The 16,608-nt window shown below is 36.7% G+C and overlaps 1 protein-coding gene and 1 long non-coding RNA gene across 4 annotated transcripts; one reads left to right on the top strand and one right to left on the bottom strand.

The window, feature by feature from the left end:
- Positions 7,392 to 9,921, top strand: LOC108662513. 2 transcript variants are annotated; one of them, XR_001928394.1, is made up of 3 exons: positions 7,392 to 7,472; positions 7,974 to 8,165; positions 9,483 to 9,921. It is a non-coding gene; the product is annotated as an uncharacterized LOC108662513 (long non-coding RNA). The 2 variants fall into 2 exon arrangements; XR_001928395.1 differs by lacking the exon at positions 7,392 to 7,472 and adding an exon at positions 7,531 to 7,676.
- LOC18595473 (putative leucine-rich repeat receptor-like serine/threonine-protein kinase At2g24130) lies at positions 12,463 to 16,122 on the bottom strand. 2 transcript variants are annotated; one of them, XM_018122711.1, is made up of 3 exons: positions 14,888 to 16,122; positions 13,514 to 14,689; positions 12,463 to 12,969 (listed from the first exon to the last, which is right to left on the bottom strand). In XM_018122711.1, exons 1-3 carry the CDS (start codon positions 16,062 to 16,064, stop codon positions 12,557 to 12,559), a joined length of 2,766 nt encoding a protein of 921 aa, XP_017978200.1. In that variant the 5' UTR covers positions 16,065 to 16,122; the 3' UTR covers positions 12,463 to 12,556. The 2 variants fall into 2 exon arrangements, with proteins under 2 accessions (XP_017978200.1, XP_007023495.2); XM_007023433.2 differs by having other exon boundaries at positions 13,514 to 16,122.

Below are 16,608 nucleotides of genomic sequence, written 5' to 3' on the forward strand. Positions count from 1 at the left end.
CCCATATCATTTAGTCATGTGATTCAATAAGAATTCGTAACGCCACACCATATATATTACTCACGCGACTCCATATCAACTAGTAAAGTAATTCCATAATATCCAGTCACGCGACTCCATTTTTCTACTCACGCGATTTTAGAATAAATACTCATGTCATTCCATAATAACTAGTAACTTCACTCCATATATATTACTCACACGAGTCAATATCAACTAGTCACGCGATTCTACAAAAAAGTCATGTCACGCGCTTCCATATTAACTAGTAATGCGATCCATATTTACTATTAACGAAAGTCAATATCAAATACTCACGCGATTCTAAATCTTAACAGTTCACGCGATCCATATTTACTACTAACGGGAGTCAATATCAAATACTCACGCGATTTTAAATCTTAACGATTCACGCTATCCATATTTACTACTCACACGATTCCAAGTGGATTAGTAACGCGATTCCATATTAACAACTGACGTGATTCAAAATTTAATACTCGCGTGACTCCATAACAAATGCTCTTGCGAATCAATATCAACTGGTGACGCGATTCTATAACAACTTCTTACAACCCTATGTCACGCAATGCAATTCAACATGTCATATAGGCTATAAAGTAAAGAAGCAAAGGGGGGTTAGCATATGCAAACGAATGATGTTTGACCTGGCTTTTGCTTTTAAGAGGTAGATAAGATGAAAGGACAGGCCAAACAGGTACTTAATAACCAATTCAGCCCCTCTTCATTGCACTGATATGGTTGTGAAAACGAAGAGTCATCATTCATGCCTATAAATAAAGGGAACCATTAACCATTTGAATCAAATTCAATTATCTTAATCAATCTTAGATAATTGAAAAATGACCTCCAAAGATCCAAGAGTCGAGAAGAGGAAAGAGGCAGCCTCCGAAGAAGAGGAGGTGCCTTTGAGTTTGAGGGACTAGTTGCACATATTCTAGCAGAAAAGCAAATCTAAAACACAAGATGTGTCTCTGAAAGTGGATGGAACTTGTATGAAAGAGCAAACTAAACTGTCTGGTTGAGGAATGAAAAGTAAGATACACAAGATGTCTATATGGAAGAGAAAACCTTCAAGTCCAATGGTGGGGCCGTTGGAACTAGTTGGGGAACAATGGAGGTCCAAAACAACTAAACATGGGACTTGAAGGTTTTCTCTTCCATATGGACATCTTGTGTATCTTACTTTTCATTCCCCAACCAGACAGTTCAGTTTGCTATTTCATACAAGTTTCATCCACTTTTAAAGCAACTATCGATATATTCATAAGCTATCGATACTTAAGTAGGTCTAGAACAACTGAACGTTTATTGAAGCAGAAGGATGGGAAGAAGACGAAGAAGAAGCTGCTGGAAGTGAAGAAAAAGTGCTGGAAAAAATTAGATATTTATCCTATAGTTGACTATAGTTCTCGTAATGTACAAAAATGCCATTGCATAGTTGGATCATAAAATTCCAGTTAGATTACTTGGCCCATTTGTTGGATCATCAAATTCATTGTACTCCTTCATAATTTGTTTTTCATTGTAAACCATTAAATAAAGCACAAAATATTTAATTTAATAATATTTGAGTGATTGATTTTGGCATCCTGCTTCATATTTTTGCCCAGAAAATGATGTATAATAATAGTAATAGTTGTTCTTAATGTCGACCGTTGTAATAAAAAAACATAAAGGGCATAAGATAGCTTCCAACTGTTTCGTTCATATTCCAGTCTTCCCAATATCTATCGATAGCTGCCGTTTCATCTTCCAACAGTTCCAAACTTAGTTTAAGGGTGAATAGAAGTTGAACCACTAAAGCTGAACCATCCTGCACTGTCTTAAGCAATGGTAGCATCTTCTTAAATTCCCTCAACATGTGCTTTAACTTTCATCTAGTTGAGGGTTTAGGGTGTTTAACTCAATATTTTGTTATGATGGTGCTTGGGGTTGAGTTATGGTTTGATATTGTCGATGATAATTGGCTTACCCTTATTCGAAGAACAAGACACAGAATAGGTGAGTCACGCGATGCAAGTGCAACTAGTCACGAGTTGCAAGCTCAACTAGTCACGCGATTCAATAAGAATTCGTAACGCCACTCCATATATACTACTCACACGACTCCATATCAAATGGTAACGCAATTCCATAATATCCAATCACGCGACTCCATTTTTCTACTCACGCGATTTTAGAATAAATACTCATGTCATTCCATAATAACTAGTAACGCCACTCCACATATATTACTCACGCGAGTCAATATAAACTAGTGACGCAATTCCACAAAAAGTCATGTCACGCGCTTCCATTTTAAGTAGTAACGCCACTCCATATTTACTACTAACGGGAGTCAATATCAAATACTCACGCGATTCTAAATTTTAACGGTTTACGCGATCCATATTTACTACTCACACGACTCCAAGTGGATTGGTGACATGATTCCACATTAACTACTGATGTGATTAAAAATTTAGTACTCGCGAGACTCCATAACAAATACTTTCACCAATCAATATCAACTGGTGATGCGATTCCATCCACACCATTCACGCAATTCAATAGTAACTACTTACAACCCTATGTCACGCAATGCAATTCAACATGTCATATAGGCTATAAAGTAAATAAGCGAAGGGGGGTTGGCATATGCAAATGAATGAACGATGTCATGTAAATTGTGTAAAATACTAACAGACTTTACGATATGAATAAGAAAAAAACAATGTTGTTCTTATTGGACCGGTATGCTTATCACATGAATGAATACAAAGAATAATATGTAAATGATATAATGAATACAAAGAATAATATGTAAATGATACAACAAAGAATAATATGGAAATGATACAGAATAATGTTAATGTTAATTACAGAATGAAAAAGAATAAACAAATAAAAAAATTTAACAACTTGAGCTATTAGCAAAAATTTCAAGGGCAAACTTTGTTCGAATGCCCTCTATGGCGTTTGCCTTTAGCGTCTGATCCTTTGAGCCGATCAACCACTGCAACGAGGCTATAACCCAATCCCCGCAACTGTGCGAATCTTACTGTATCGGGGTCTTCTCATTTAACCTATATTTCATCCATGTCAAATCTCGATTTTGACTACGCAAGCTGACAAAGTACCCCGCTCGGTGGCATATAATGGGAATCAATGATGTTAGTGGACTCATCTGCTTATCACGCAAGCCAGAATTCAGTGCTTCTTTCTGACCGTACGATGAGTCCACTAACATCATAGTCCATTTCAACAAGTTAACGTGCACTACCACCTAGTGGCCGTTGAAAAAGCACGGTACGAGAATTGCGTCAACCTTATGCCATGGCAAACCCCACGAAGGTGTCCCACCCCTTGCATACTCAAGCATATCGTCTGGCATAACTACCTCACTCGGCTTGAATGTTTTCTCGATGGGGGAAGGTTGCATTTTTTCACTTAGTTGGAGCAAAATATGCTGTCAATTACGTTATGCATAATAGTTAGATGCAATTAAGTAACCTTAAACCCCATACATTTGAATAATTACAACTCAGTAAAATATAATATACTTACATAAAATGTGGTGTCAACGATCAATATTCTCTGTTTGTAGTGTTGTGGATGGTGCTCGTGCGCCCGCTTACACAACACACTGATGCATGCATCAATCTGTTAGGTGTCCATCAACTCTGTTGGCATCTCCAATCATCGAAAACAATTAGGACCCTCCTGCCCTTCGATGCCCAGAATGTTAACCCTGCAAATTTAAAATAGAGTTATATTAAAATTATAGTATTGCGTACTGTTTAATAAATATCATAGAACCGTTAACCCTAATATGGTCTACTGTTTTCATTTTACCTAGCTTGGTCATTTTTCAAGAAGGACTCATATCTGTCCTTCAAATCATCCTTCGCTTTACACTGGACTAATAGTGGGTTAATGTACGGGCTTCGAAGGTATTTGCTGGCCAAGATCACACGTGCATTTTCGGGCTCACGTGGAGGTGGAGCCTCAGCAGAAGGTTTGATCTCACCATGCGGGGGGGCTTCTGCTGGAGTTGGGACAGGAGCAGGATGCACGAAAGTTGTAGTTCCACTACTCGCAGGATGAGGTACCTCTTCGACCTTAAACGGAGGAGGTGGAGCCTCGGGAGAAAGTGTGGGTTGAGAATGCTGGGCTGCCTCTACCGAAGATGGGATATGAGTAGGATGATGTTCAATCAGGTTACCGGGAGGTGAGCTTCGACCCTAAACGATCAAAAAAATCAAACACATTAGAATAATGTATGCATAGTACATGTTATAAGTCACGCGATGAATAACATAAAACCTCATACCTCAAAACGGTAGATCAGCTGACCGACAATCCGATCCATCAGCCCTTGTAGTGAGTGCTGGATATGCTCATGCAGTGACTGCGTCTGCATCTGCATCGCCCGTTAGATCTCCAACTACATTGACTACTGGATCTCCAACTATATTGACTGCATCTGCATTTGCATATTCGTCTGCAATGACTGGAGGTCTTTCTTCCACTGTGTCTGCATCTTTTGCAGCTCTCCCTTAATGCTCATAGTCATTTGCAGATGCAGCGCTCGGTTGAGCGGCTCAACATGAGGGGTAACACTTGAAGTAGGAGGAGGGGCAACAATAGAAGCATGAGGAGGTGCAGCAGGAGTGGCAGCATGATGACCAGCAGGAGATGCACCATGAAAAGTTGTAAGAGGAGAATGAGGTGCCTCAGCAGCACCGAACTCGGAATGGACCTTCTAGTCCGTGGTACGTCTCCGCTTAACGGCTCATCATATTGGACTTTTCTCTTTGCGGTTTATTATTTTCCTCCTTTGTTGGGGATCGAATTATGGGCGACCCTCCAACTTCCATAATGGAATGTATTGCTACCCCTTGGAGATATTGACCTCAATGTCAGCCTGGTATGTAGTCAACATCTTTTCTGCTGTTGGCTCCAATGTCCTCACTGCCCACAATTGCACCAAAACATACATTGTCATTAGGTATAACCATTGCTACCCTATGACAATAAAAATAAAAATTAATAAAATAAAAAATATGGTTTCTTTACTCACCTTGCCCTCTCTCTCCAAACTTGCAATATTGGCGTGAAAGCCTGAAGGCCTCTCGTCACATTGCTATTTAAGCATTTTTGGCCAAACCTGTTCGGACTGTAGCTGCCTTTCGAACAAGCTTCTGATTTCAAGTATTGCTTCCAACGCCCAAAACTACTCATCAATTGTGTAACATTTTTACTCACCTCATAAATTCTTATGCGAAAAGAATAATGATAATGATAAACATTAGGCTATGGCAGACTACCTGAAACGCCCATATGAATCCGTAGAGGTGGTAGTGCTTCTTTTCTGCTTCGCCAGCAATAAGAGGTTCGAAACCCTTTAGCAAGTAATCCACGGTCAGACTCCACACATATGTGCCCCATGGGAATGCATTCCACTCATCGATGTTCTCGACCAGTGACAACAACCATGGAACCACAGATTGTCTATAGTCTTGACTGAATAAAACATTGGTTGCGATCAAGACAAGGGCCATCTTGCTCGCGTCTCCCTCCTATTGAAATTGGCCTCCCTTGAATGTATCTAAAACCTGTTGGATCTTCACCTCATTCCCTAGTCCCCAATATCTTAAGTGAATACCTCCAGGAAGGGCCTTGTACTGATTGGCAATGAAGGCTAGTAGGGGACCAAACTTCAGTCCTGTCACCAGATAAAACTCCCTCTTAGAAAAGCGGGACTTCGTTTTCCCTATTGCGAACCATAACTCTGCCTCCGTGGCGTCAAGTTCATTGATTCTGCGTAGCATTAGATTGTGCACTGGACTGGCACAGAATAAACTCTTGTCTGCTTCGACATCTATCATGTGCCCAAAGCATGTTCTCTTAAAGTTTTTTAGCTTGTTCACTTGACACAACATCTCACGTATCACGTGTTGACACGACCACTTACAGTAAATGTTAATGCCTGCATTGAACGCCCACCGGTGCCTCGGCACACAAAGCAAGGACTCCATGTTTTCCTGCTCTGTTCCTGTGTTGGCCATCTGCAACATAAAACAGATAATATTCCCATTTTAGTCATGTCAATACTATCATTGTAAATTAACAAAAAAACTAGAGGAATTTTTTAGAAATAGCCTTCCTCATAAGCTCACTTAAAAAATAACCCTAACAATATTTTTAACTATTTTTAAACATCCCTGAAACAGAATAATTAATCCGAGTGTGGAGCATGGATTATTAAGTAAACCAACATATACACATTAAAGCATTACAGTTGACTCAAAATAATACAAAATGAACCCATGTAGATAAATTTCATGCAGTTATGACATTCATGCAATTTCCTACAACAATAGTCACGCAATGCCTAATCAATTAGTCACGTAATTACTAACATTAAATCACGCAATGATTTATAAACAAGTCACGCAATTCTAAGAACAACTAATCGAATCATGCACACACTAACTGATGCCATGCCTGAATAATATTCACGTAATAACATAGAAACCAGTCACGCAATGACCTATCAATCAGTCACGCTAAGTTAAACCCTTTTTCAATGACGCAACCCCAACGTGACCCCATGCCAAAATCCACTCATGCAAAAGGTGCCAACCACCTAAGCACGCCCTCATTCACGCAATATCTAAACCCTCAACCAAATTCTTAACACATACATATCAACTAGTCACGCATGGTCGGTCACCTTTCCACCCCAACAACACCAACAATACCACCTTTATGTTTATATTCAAAAATTTCAAACAACAAAAATATCAATATGAACGTGCAATATGTATAGGTTTATGCTCAAAAACCTTAGCCCTAAACATGAATAATAACCATTCTGTCAAAAACCTCCACATGGTTCAAAATAAAATAAAAAAACTCATAAAAAAATATTATACTTTTCTCAATGTAATGTCAACTTCCTCACACTGCTCAATATGTGAACTACTTTTGTGCTAATAATAACCACTCCAAAAGGCTTCTACCATTGCCAAAATGCTCAAAAGTTGAACTGTCGAGGAATGCTTTTGCAGACTTGCTTCCGAGGATATGTACGGTCTCTAGATGAAAACTGAAGAGTTGTAGTCCATATCAAGGACATACTTGACCAGTTAATAGGTTTCGGGTTAAGACGCGGAGCTTAGCGAATGGGTCGGTTTCATTAAGGATAATTTTATCCAATTTTTTTTTCTCTTGGCTAAAATCAGTTAAAATTATAAGGAGAATCATTTTCAAAAACGCCTTATGCTTGAGACCCATTTATGAAAAGTACCCTAAAAATAATGTATTTCAATTCGAACTTAAAATTTTCTTTTCTGGTATTCCAGCTGGATGGATGTTCTTGTTGTTTGGCTGATGGCAGTATCTGAACGCGTTTTTATTTGGCAGCTTCACGCGCCGGGGAGTTTTCCTGTTTTTGTCTATGGGTAATTGAATATAACCTGTGAATGAATTGCTTTTGATGTACAGAGGATTTTTGTTTTGTTGTGTTCTGTTGGCTAAATCGTCTGAATGTTTGAAACAGATTATGCTAACCTCTGTGATGTGTTGGAGGGTTTGTAAATTTTGGCTTGCTGGGGTTTGCAGGTTGCTCTAGTCCCTGCACATGTTTCTCTTTCTGTGTTCTGCAGGTCTTTTTTCTTGGTGGATGGAGATTAACTTTCTCCTGCTGACTGTATTTTGTTCCTTCTCTAATGATATGAAATGCTTCAACTCTTTAAAAAAAATGAACTTAAAAATTTCACATCACAATCTCAATCTATCTTGACTTACTTTTGTTAAATTTAAATCAATAAACTATTTGAAAGTTACATTTAGCATTCAAATTATATATATAGAGGCATAGACAACATAAAAAAGCATAATTTCAAATATGTGATCACCCTTTTTGCTTTAATATGTGAATGTAATACTAGTTTCTGTTGCAGCTGTTCGGATAGGCAGGGTTTGGTTGAATCAATGTTTATATAATTTCTGTGGTAGCTTTGCGAGGTGCTGTAGAAGGGCTAGAGCTGAGAGTTTTGTTGTTTATTGGATGAGAAACTCATCTTGCGGGAAGCGGAACCAGTCTTAGCGGAAGGAGTTCATATGGCCAGCCAGCGTGCAATCGCTAAACACGGGTTTGATACATTATTTGGCTTCATGTCTGAATGATCAATTTAGGACAATTATGTGAGATCTTTATGTTTGGTTATCCCTACATCCAAGCTTTTCTTACTTAGGGGTTTTTTTATTATATTTTCTAGCCATTTTATTGTATTTTCTTTATAATAATAAAAATCCAAAATATTTGTTTTTGACAGTTAACAATAAAATTACGTATTTCTCAAAAAACAATATGAATGTCATAATTATGAAAAAAAGTTTAACAAATTTGTGGATCATGATTTGATCAATTAATTTAATACTTTTTATTCTTTTTTCGCTATTACTTTTGAATGTACTCATCATTAGTGAAAAGGTTTCATAAGAAAAAAAGTATCTTGGATTTTTTTACAGAGGCTGTCCACCTATTACTAATTATTTTTATATTGGATGGATCATAAAATATTTCAAAAAAGGTCTTTTTTTCATGATTTTATTTTATTAGTTTTTGTTTTAGATACTTTAACTTGAATTTCATTTTGAACAAAATATATTAAAGTCTTCAAATTTGTTAATTTCAAATGCAATCAATATTTATTTGTCTTTTCACATTTTTATTGGCTTAATTTTAAACATATATATATATTTATATAGTAAATTGGTGCATGAGTATCGCTTTAGTTATGTACATGTGTACAATCTTCGCAAATATTGTGACTCAATATATACCTTTGTATTAAATGAAAATTAATTTAGTTACTTTAAATAGACAAAACATGTTTTGGCATATTAGAAAAATAGTTATTTCGATATTCAACAAAAAGAAGTAATTAAAAGTCTAAGCAATAATGTTTGTTTTTAAATTTAGAAAATGGTAACAGTAATGATGATTTCATATAAAATAATTTTTTTGCAATCTTTTTAACCTTTTTTTGACCAATCCAAAGTATATTACTGTTTTTTTTTTCTATTGCTTTCTTCGTTGGAATGATGTTGATAAAGGAATGGCATACATTCATTGAGTAACGCCATTGCTGGTGCTGCTGCTATCATAATGTTGGAACAGAACAGACACACATGACACTTGAAGAGCACTAAATTCTTGCATTTCATGAATAGTCAGTTTCAATTTGAATCACTTCCCTGATTTTTGTAAACTGTTTCCCTTTACCTCCCATCAAGCAATTCCATGAAGAATTGGGTGATTTGCAGCTCTTGAAATAGATTTGCCATATCTTACTGATATAGCTCTATATGCTAGAACATCAAGCTAATTGTGTACATAACTCTTGCACTTCTTTATAATGTCAAACCTTTTAATTCTCAGAAAAAGTCTATATTCTGTTTTTCAGTTGTCGCATAAAGCATGTTCTAGAAAACCCTGATGACATTTCAGAAGGAATTTGACTACGAAAGCTTCAAGGTTGGCATTCAGTAACAAGACACAATCTTCAAGAACAAATAATGAAGTCAAGTATCGTTGACAGTGTGAGATGACTTCTACACTTGCAAACGTGATTATTGCAAAGCAACGACCCGTTGATCAAGACATGTTGTTGATGAAAGGTGCCATGCCATTACATTTGAAAAGTAGAATTGGAGGTTGTGTCATAGATCACAATTTCTGTCGCTTGTCTCTTTACTTGTTGAAGTGTCTGTCTTCTTCCTGCCTTGTATTATTCTTAATTCATTCTTGCTTTGCTATAATCATTAAGATGCTATAACAGAGGAAGAATAATCATAATATTCGCACTTGATGCTTGTAGAATGTAGTTATTTTGAGAATAATTTATAAGCCGCATACAATTAGACACAGGAATTCTTGTTCCCTCATGCTTCCTTTTGTTTCACCATTAATTCATTTTTTTCATTGAGACAATAGGTATCAGCCGCCTCAATTGTTGATAACTTCCAGAAAGGGTCACTGTCATGGAATGCCATCCACCACTAACATTCTTACTATAGAATCAGAGGTGTGCTCCTATCCAGATTATATATAATTTATTCTAAGTCTTGGTGGGAAGTCCACTTACAAAGTTGTCACACGATAACATGTTCTTCATTTCCAAGATCTGAATTAAAAACAAAGGAATATCAATAGGAGAGAGGATAAAGACTCACCTTTTGCTTCTTTGGATCTCTGCTGTTATGTTTGAAATTTTGCTCAACCTATGGATTGTAACTGTAGTTTATCTGCGAAATCAAACGGGAACATATCCTTCTGATATCAGTTTAAGTCTTATTGAATGTAACTAAGTTGCTTCCTCATGCCTTCTATAAGCCTCTGGATTGGTTTGGACATTACTCTTTGGTCTTTCGAAACATCTCTGAAGTCTGTGATGTATGGATTACTTGACTTAAATCTTAACAAACTCACATGCTTAGTTTCTTTGCTGATTATTTTTAGGATATCCACTCAATCATATAGATTGTGCCTGAAGAAAAAGAGTGTGAAGCTATTTCCAAAAATTTGGCACCGGTGTCTGCACCTTCAATTTCCATTTTATTATTAGCCTTTCTCACTTAACAAGGCCTATAATGTACAATACTATAGTTAACTTGATAAACTCATTTCAAAAACAACTTTTAATATAAAGTTAATTGTTTTTACTCAACTTTTACCATGACTTGATAAAAATGCTCTTAAAACAATTTCAAACAAATTAAATGCTTCAAATTTTTTTCTCTTGCCATCCTTTTGCTGTGCTTCCCATTCTTCTCTCTCGCCATCTAATTCTCTCTAATTTTATCACTATCACTATCTCTCTCTGTCTATCTCTCGCTATCTCATCATATCGTCGTTGATCTACAGATCAAAGGGTATGACATGGCAAGTAACAATATGTTTTTGGATTTATTGGTTTACATTCATAAAACCTTCTCTTTGTCTATCTTTCACCATCTTGTCATATCATCGTCGATCTATAAGCCAAAAAGCATGGCATGGTGAGTAACAATATATTCTTGGGTTTATTGGTGTTGAGTTTTTAGTGATTCAAGTCTGGTAGAACAAGCTTTGGTGTGCAACAAATTGATTCATGCCTTAACGTGTAACATCAGTAAGAAGAAAGAAGCTTTGGTGTGTAATATATGATGTTCAAGCTTTGGCCTTGGCATTTAATATCAGGTGAAGCCTTGGCCTTGGCGTGTAACATCTACCGTTGAAGCTTTGGTGTGTAACATCTGTTTAGGCTTGCAGTGTCGTTTTGTTTTTCTTTTTTGTTATTTTTAACTGCTGTAAATTCATCTACAAATTAGTATTTTTTGATATTTTGTAGTTATATATCTATCTATCTAAATGAAAAATTCTAAATGAAGGTGAAAGAAAGTGTTTTACTCCAAAGTTGTTAATCCCTTACTCTGTTCATTTTCTTCTTTTTCGAAAAATTTTCAAAGTACTTATTTTCTTTTCTAAATTTTCTTGAAAAATCAACTATTGGTTTACATTAACAAAACCCAAAAGTTGATAGGTTGAAGTTATAGTTGAGATGAAATCTATAAATTAGAAAACTGCTCAGAGTTGTTACATGCCATGTCTGTAGGTAACAACTCTAATGTACTAGGTGTGCAACAAATCTATTGAATATTGCATAGTGTGTAACAATATATTTTGTACATGTCTACATGTAACAACATTTTTTTTAAATAACATTTACTAAATTTTTTTTAAACATGACGTGTAAAAATAATATTTTTTAAACATGGTGTGCAACTTGCTATTTTGTATTTCACTACAACATAATCTCTTACAGTTATAATGTGTAACAATTTTTTTTTTCCAACTGTAATAATATTTTTTTGAATATGGCGTGTAATAGCAACATTCTTTTTAAAGGTGTAACTTGATCTCTATTTTTATATTTTACTATAACATAAATACTTGGATTTAAACTTTTTCACGATATAGATAAAGTTTAAAATAAAAAAGAAATTTGATACGGGAAAGAAGAAGTATTGAAAAGTTATTCAAAGTCAACATTAAGCTGGGATAAAATAGATTTGGAGAAAAAGATCTTATCCAAAATTTTCAAATTTGGATAATTAGTTTTTGGAGTTATTTTATTGGTTACATTTCTTGTAATCTTAAAAAAAAACGTAATGTGTAATGACTATTTTTTTTCAACATAACATGTAATAACATTTACTTTCAACACGTGCATTTGAATATGAAAAAGATTTATAAGAGGCAACTTTATTAAAAAAATCTTTTCTCTTAACTAAAAATAATTAAAATTAAAAAAAGTTATTTTCAAAAATATTTTATCTTTTAAGGCTAAAATAATCGCCCCAAAAATCTATAGTTGTGTTGTAGCCGTCAGATAGTATTCTCAAACCATCTTTGCTCACCCTTCTGATTGATTCCATTTGAAACTTTCCAAAATAGCAACAGTAAAATGTAGTCTATGTACAACAAATTGAAAAGCTATTAGTCATCACTTAGAGTGGAAGAAGAAATTCCTAGAGATGAGGCGAATGTCACAGTAGTATCCCCATTAAGGTATCTTTTAAGGCGGTCTAGGTCATCAGCAACGTCAAGCATGGTAGGCCTAGTAAAGGGAGTTTCCTGAGTGCAAAGAATACCCAATTCAATCAATTCTGCAATTGCAACTTCCCACATCCTTGTCACTTCAGGGGACTGATCCCTTGAAGCTCTGATCAAAGATAAGTCAACCACTTTTTCTACTCTTCCAGGGTAGTGACTCTTCACCCATCTGTGCAGGTTTAAACCACCAACGAACATTTCATCAGTTGGTCGTTTTCTGGTCACCATCTCAAGAACTAAAACTCCAAAGCTGTATACATCTCCTCTGATAGATGTATTGCATCCAAATCCATACTCTGCAGTATACAATTGAATGAGTTACATGTATCAGCTTGAATTTAAGGAACCATTTTTTAAAAAAAAAAAAGGAAAAAGAAAACCTCCCCAAAAAGACTGAAACAGTTTTCTACTTAAAAAAAAAAAGGTACAATGTGTACAATACCTCTGGTACTGATATGTGAAACATGTAGAGAAATGATAATTTGACATGCGAACAAGGCTTACGTACGGTGGAGTGTGCTATTTTAATGTTTTTCTTGTAGTTTTATGAGGAAATGGTCTGAAATTTGGGATGAAGATATGAATTGTTTAGATTCCAAGAAATGACTTAAAATTGGTTCATGTAGGAGATTAGAGATGATGATGCTTTCACCGTAAACAAACTGATCTCGTGGACGGAGAAGAAAAAAAAACTCATCTCGTTGACTATTTCGCAGTTTGCCTTTCGTGAATATCAAGTTAAGTTTTTTTAAAAAAATCTTCTTCTTCTTCAGCTTCTGCCATTGTTTATTTTGGTTTATTCTAACATCAAGTCTAGATACAAAAAGGAGGAATCAATACCTGGTGCAATGTAACCGATGGATCCATATAACATATTTGCAGTAGATGTTCCCATGTTCTCTACAGTCCCAGCTCCGTTACCAGCTCCTACTGTCATAACCAGCCTTGCAATCCCAAAGTCCGAAACAAGTGCTGTCATGTCATCATTTAGAAGAACATTGCTGGGCTTTAGATCACAGTGTATGACTCTAACCGGAGAATGGTGATGCAGATAGGCCATCCCTTCTGCAATGTCACTGCAAATGCTCACTCTCTGAATTAGACTCAAATCTGAGGAGCCTGAACCCAAACCTGACTCAGAATGTGGATAGAGACGGCTCTCCAAGCTTCCATTTGCCATATAAGGAAGAACCAAAGCCTTGAAATCAGGTAAACTACATGCTGTTATAATCCGAATGAGGTTTCTGTGCCTAATCCTCTTCAGAACTTGGCATTCTCTATTGAAACTTTTGGTTGAATTTCCAGTCTGCAAATGTAACACCTTTACAGCAATGCTTGTCCCATCTTGAAGAACTCCTCTGTAAACACGTCCATAGCTACCGGTTCCAATTAATTTGTGGTCATCAAATCCTCCAGTGGCCTCTGACAGTTCTCTGTAAGTGATTCTGGGGAAGTTGTGCATTATTTCTGGTGTTGGTGGCTTGCTTGATCTTTCAGTTTTCCTCGAAGAAACCATTAGTTTAACACGGCGGATTCCAATCATAAAGCATACTGCAGATAAAAGCACTGACACAACTATGACTATGATAAAAATCAGGAACATACGTGATCGAAACCAGTGTTTATTTCGAGGGCAAATGGGTGTACTTGAAGCTGCTCCACATAGACGAGGATTGCCTAAAAATGACATATTTGTAGCTGAATTGAAGATGCCACCAGAGGGAATCATTCCTTCAAAGTTGTTAAAAGAAAGATTCAGAAATGTGAGATTAATGTTGCTCAGGCTCTTTGGTATCATTCCAGATATTTTGTTGCTTGACACATCAAACGACTCGAGGTTCCTCAGATCACCTAGAGAATCTGGAAGCTGCCCTTCAAGAGCATTGTGTGAGAAATCTATCCTCTGCACTGCCGTACAGCTTGATATCTGGGGGAAGATATTCCCACTGAGGTTGTTCGATGAAAGATCCATTTCTTGAACTTTGTCCAGCTTGCTGATCTCAATTGGTAAAGGCCCTTCAAGAAGATTGTGTGAAAAATTTATAAATATTCTGATTTCACGTAGCTCTGATATTGCCCGAGGGATTCTCCCTGTTAATTTATTGTAGGACAGATCAAACCTGTACAGGTTTGTGCATTTTAGTAGTTTTGGTGGTATTGATCCTGAAAGGAGGTTGTTATTGAGAAACAAAGAATTAAGCAGAGGCAAATCACCTAGGCTGCCCGGAATTTCTCCATGAAAGTTGTTGTTTGATAGATCGAGCAGACCAAGATGGAGTTTCGCTAATTCTACTGGAATTGTGATGTTGAAAAAGTTGTGGGACAAAACAAGCTGTTCCAACATTGACAATCGACCGATCTCTTCTGAAATTGTCCCGTTTAGAAGATTGGATGTCAAATTCAGCATTGAAAGACTCGAAAGATTTCCTATTTCTGGAGGTATGGATCCGAAGATGCGATTTTCTTGCAATTCTAGACGCTGTAGAGTAGGATGGCCAATGGAGCTAGGCAATCTTCCTCCAAGGCCCATGCCAGCCAATTCAAGCTCCTTCAAATGAGTGCAATTTCGCAATGTAGCGAAGAACGGATAGAGATTGGTGTTGTTATCATGACTGGTCATTTTGTTATATGATAAATGAAGAAAGAGAAGCTTAGGCAGCTTCCGCACTAAATCCGAAGGCACTTCCCCTGAAAGAAGATTGTACTCCACATCTAGATTATACAGTGAAGCATTGGTTAAGGAGGCAGGAAGTTGTCCTGTAAATTGATTGTTGTATAAATTGAGGGTCCATAAATTTGCACAATTTCCGATTTCTGCTGGAATTTGACCTGTGAAGAAGTTGAAAGAGAGATCTATATTTTTTAACTGAGTCCAGTTGGAGAAAAAAGAGGGCGGCAGGGGACCTGTCAAACTGTTATTTTGAACAGAAAATAAAGTGAGGTTGGTCAAGAGGGCGAAACTGTTTGGTATTGGACCATTTAAGTTATTGCTATCTAGCATGAGAGTACGGAGGTGTTGGAGGGAGGAAAGTTGTGGCGGAATGGTGCCGAAGAAGTGATTTTCAAAAAGGTTTAAGACTCGAAGGCCAGTGAGATTTGAAATGAAGGGCGAAATCTTTCCCACAAGTCCAAAGCTACACAGGTTGATTTGTGACACACGGTGGTAGCGCTTGTCACATGTGACACCAGTGAAGTTGCAAACAGGAACAGCCTTTTCCCAGTTAGAAAGCGTGGACTTTGGATCAAATATTGACCTCTTGAATTCCAGAAGTGCAGCCTTGTCGTTGAGCAAAGAATGGTGGCGGTGATGATGGTAAGCTGAATCCGCATTGCTAGATACAGACACCAAATGTCGGAGTAGAAGAATAAAAAATAATCGAATGAATGCCATGATGAATATATTGCCGCTGCCTACCAGGCAAGTGCATAAGAAACTTCCCTTTGTAAGAGTCACCTTCTCTTTCTTCTCCTACCTTCATCTTGCTTCATAATAGTAACAAAAATAATAATATAATAAAAGTTGGGGATTGGTGAAGTTGCAACCAAGAGAGAGAGAAGGGAGTATGATTTCTTTTGAAGTGGTTCAAGCGAAGGTGGAAAGAGATTTTTAGTGAGGGAAATTTCAATGGGGACAATGATTTGTAGGTGGACTAGCATGCTTTTCTGAACTTTCTCATTATAGCTGGTAGGGATTTGGAACATTGAGTAGATTTTCAACCCAAGGGATAGCCATTGAAAGGGCAGAAAAAAATTGCTACAAATGGAATCGATTTGATTGCTTTCATTATTGAATAGGACATCAAGCAACTTAAATCTAAGCTAATGGAATATCATGTCATGGAAGCACTGGATATGCATAAGAGAGAGGGGCAGAGAGTTGACATTTTTTTCTGAATGTTTACTGTAGCTGCAACTTCTAGTAATGTTTCAGGGTC

Source organism: Theobroma cacao, chromosome 6, assembly GCF_000208745.1.
Source record: "Theobroma cacao cultivar B97-61/B2 chromosome 6, Criollo_cocoa_genome_V2, whole genome shotgun sequence".
Taxonomy (NCBI): Eukaryota; Viridiplantae; Streptophyta; class Magnoliopsida; order Malvales; family Malvaceae; genus Theobroma; species Theobroma cacao.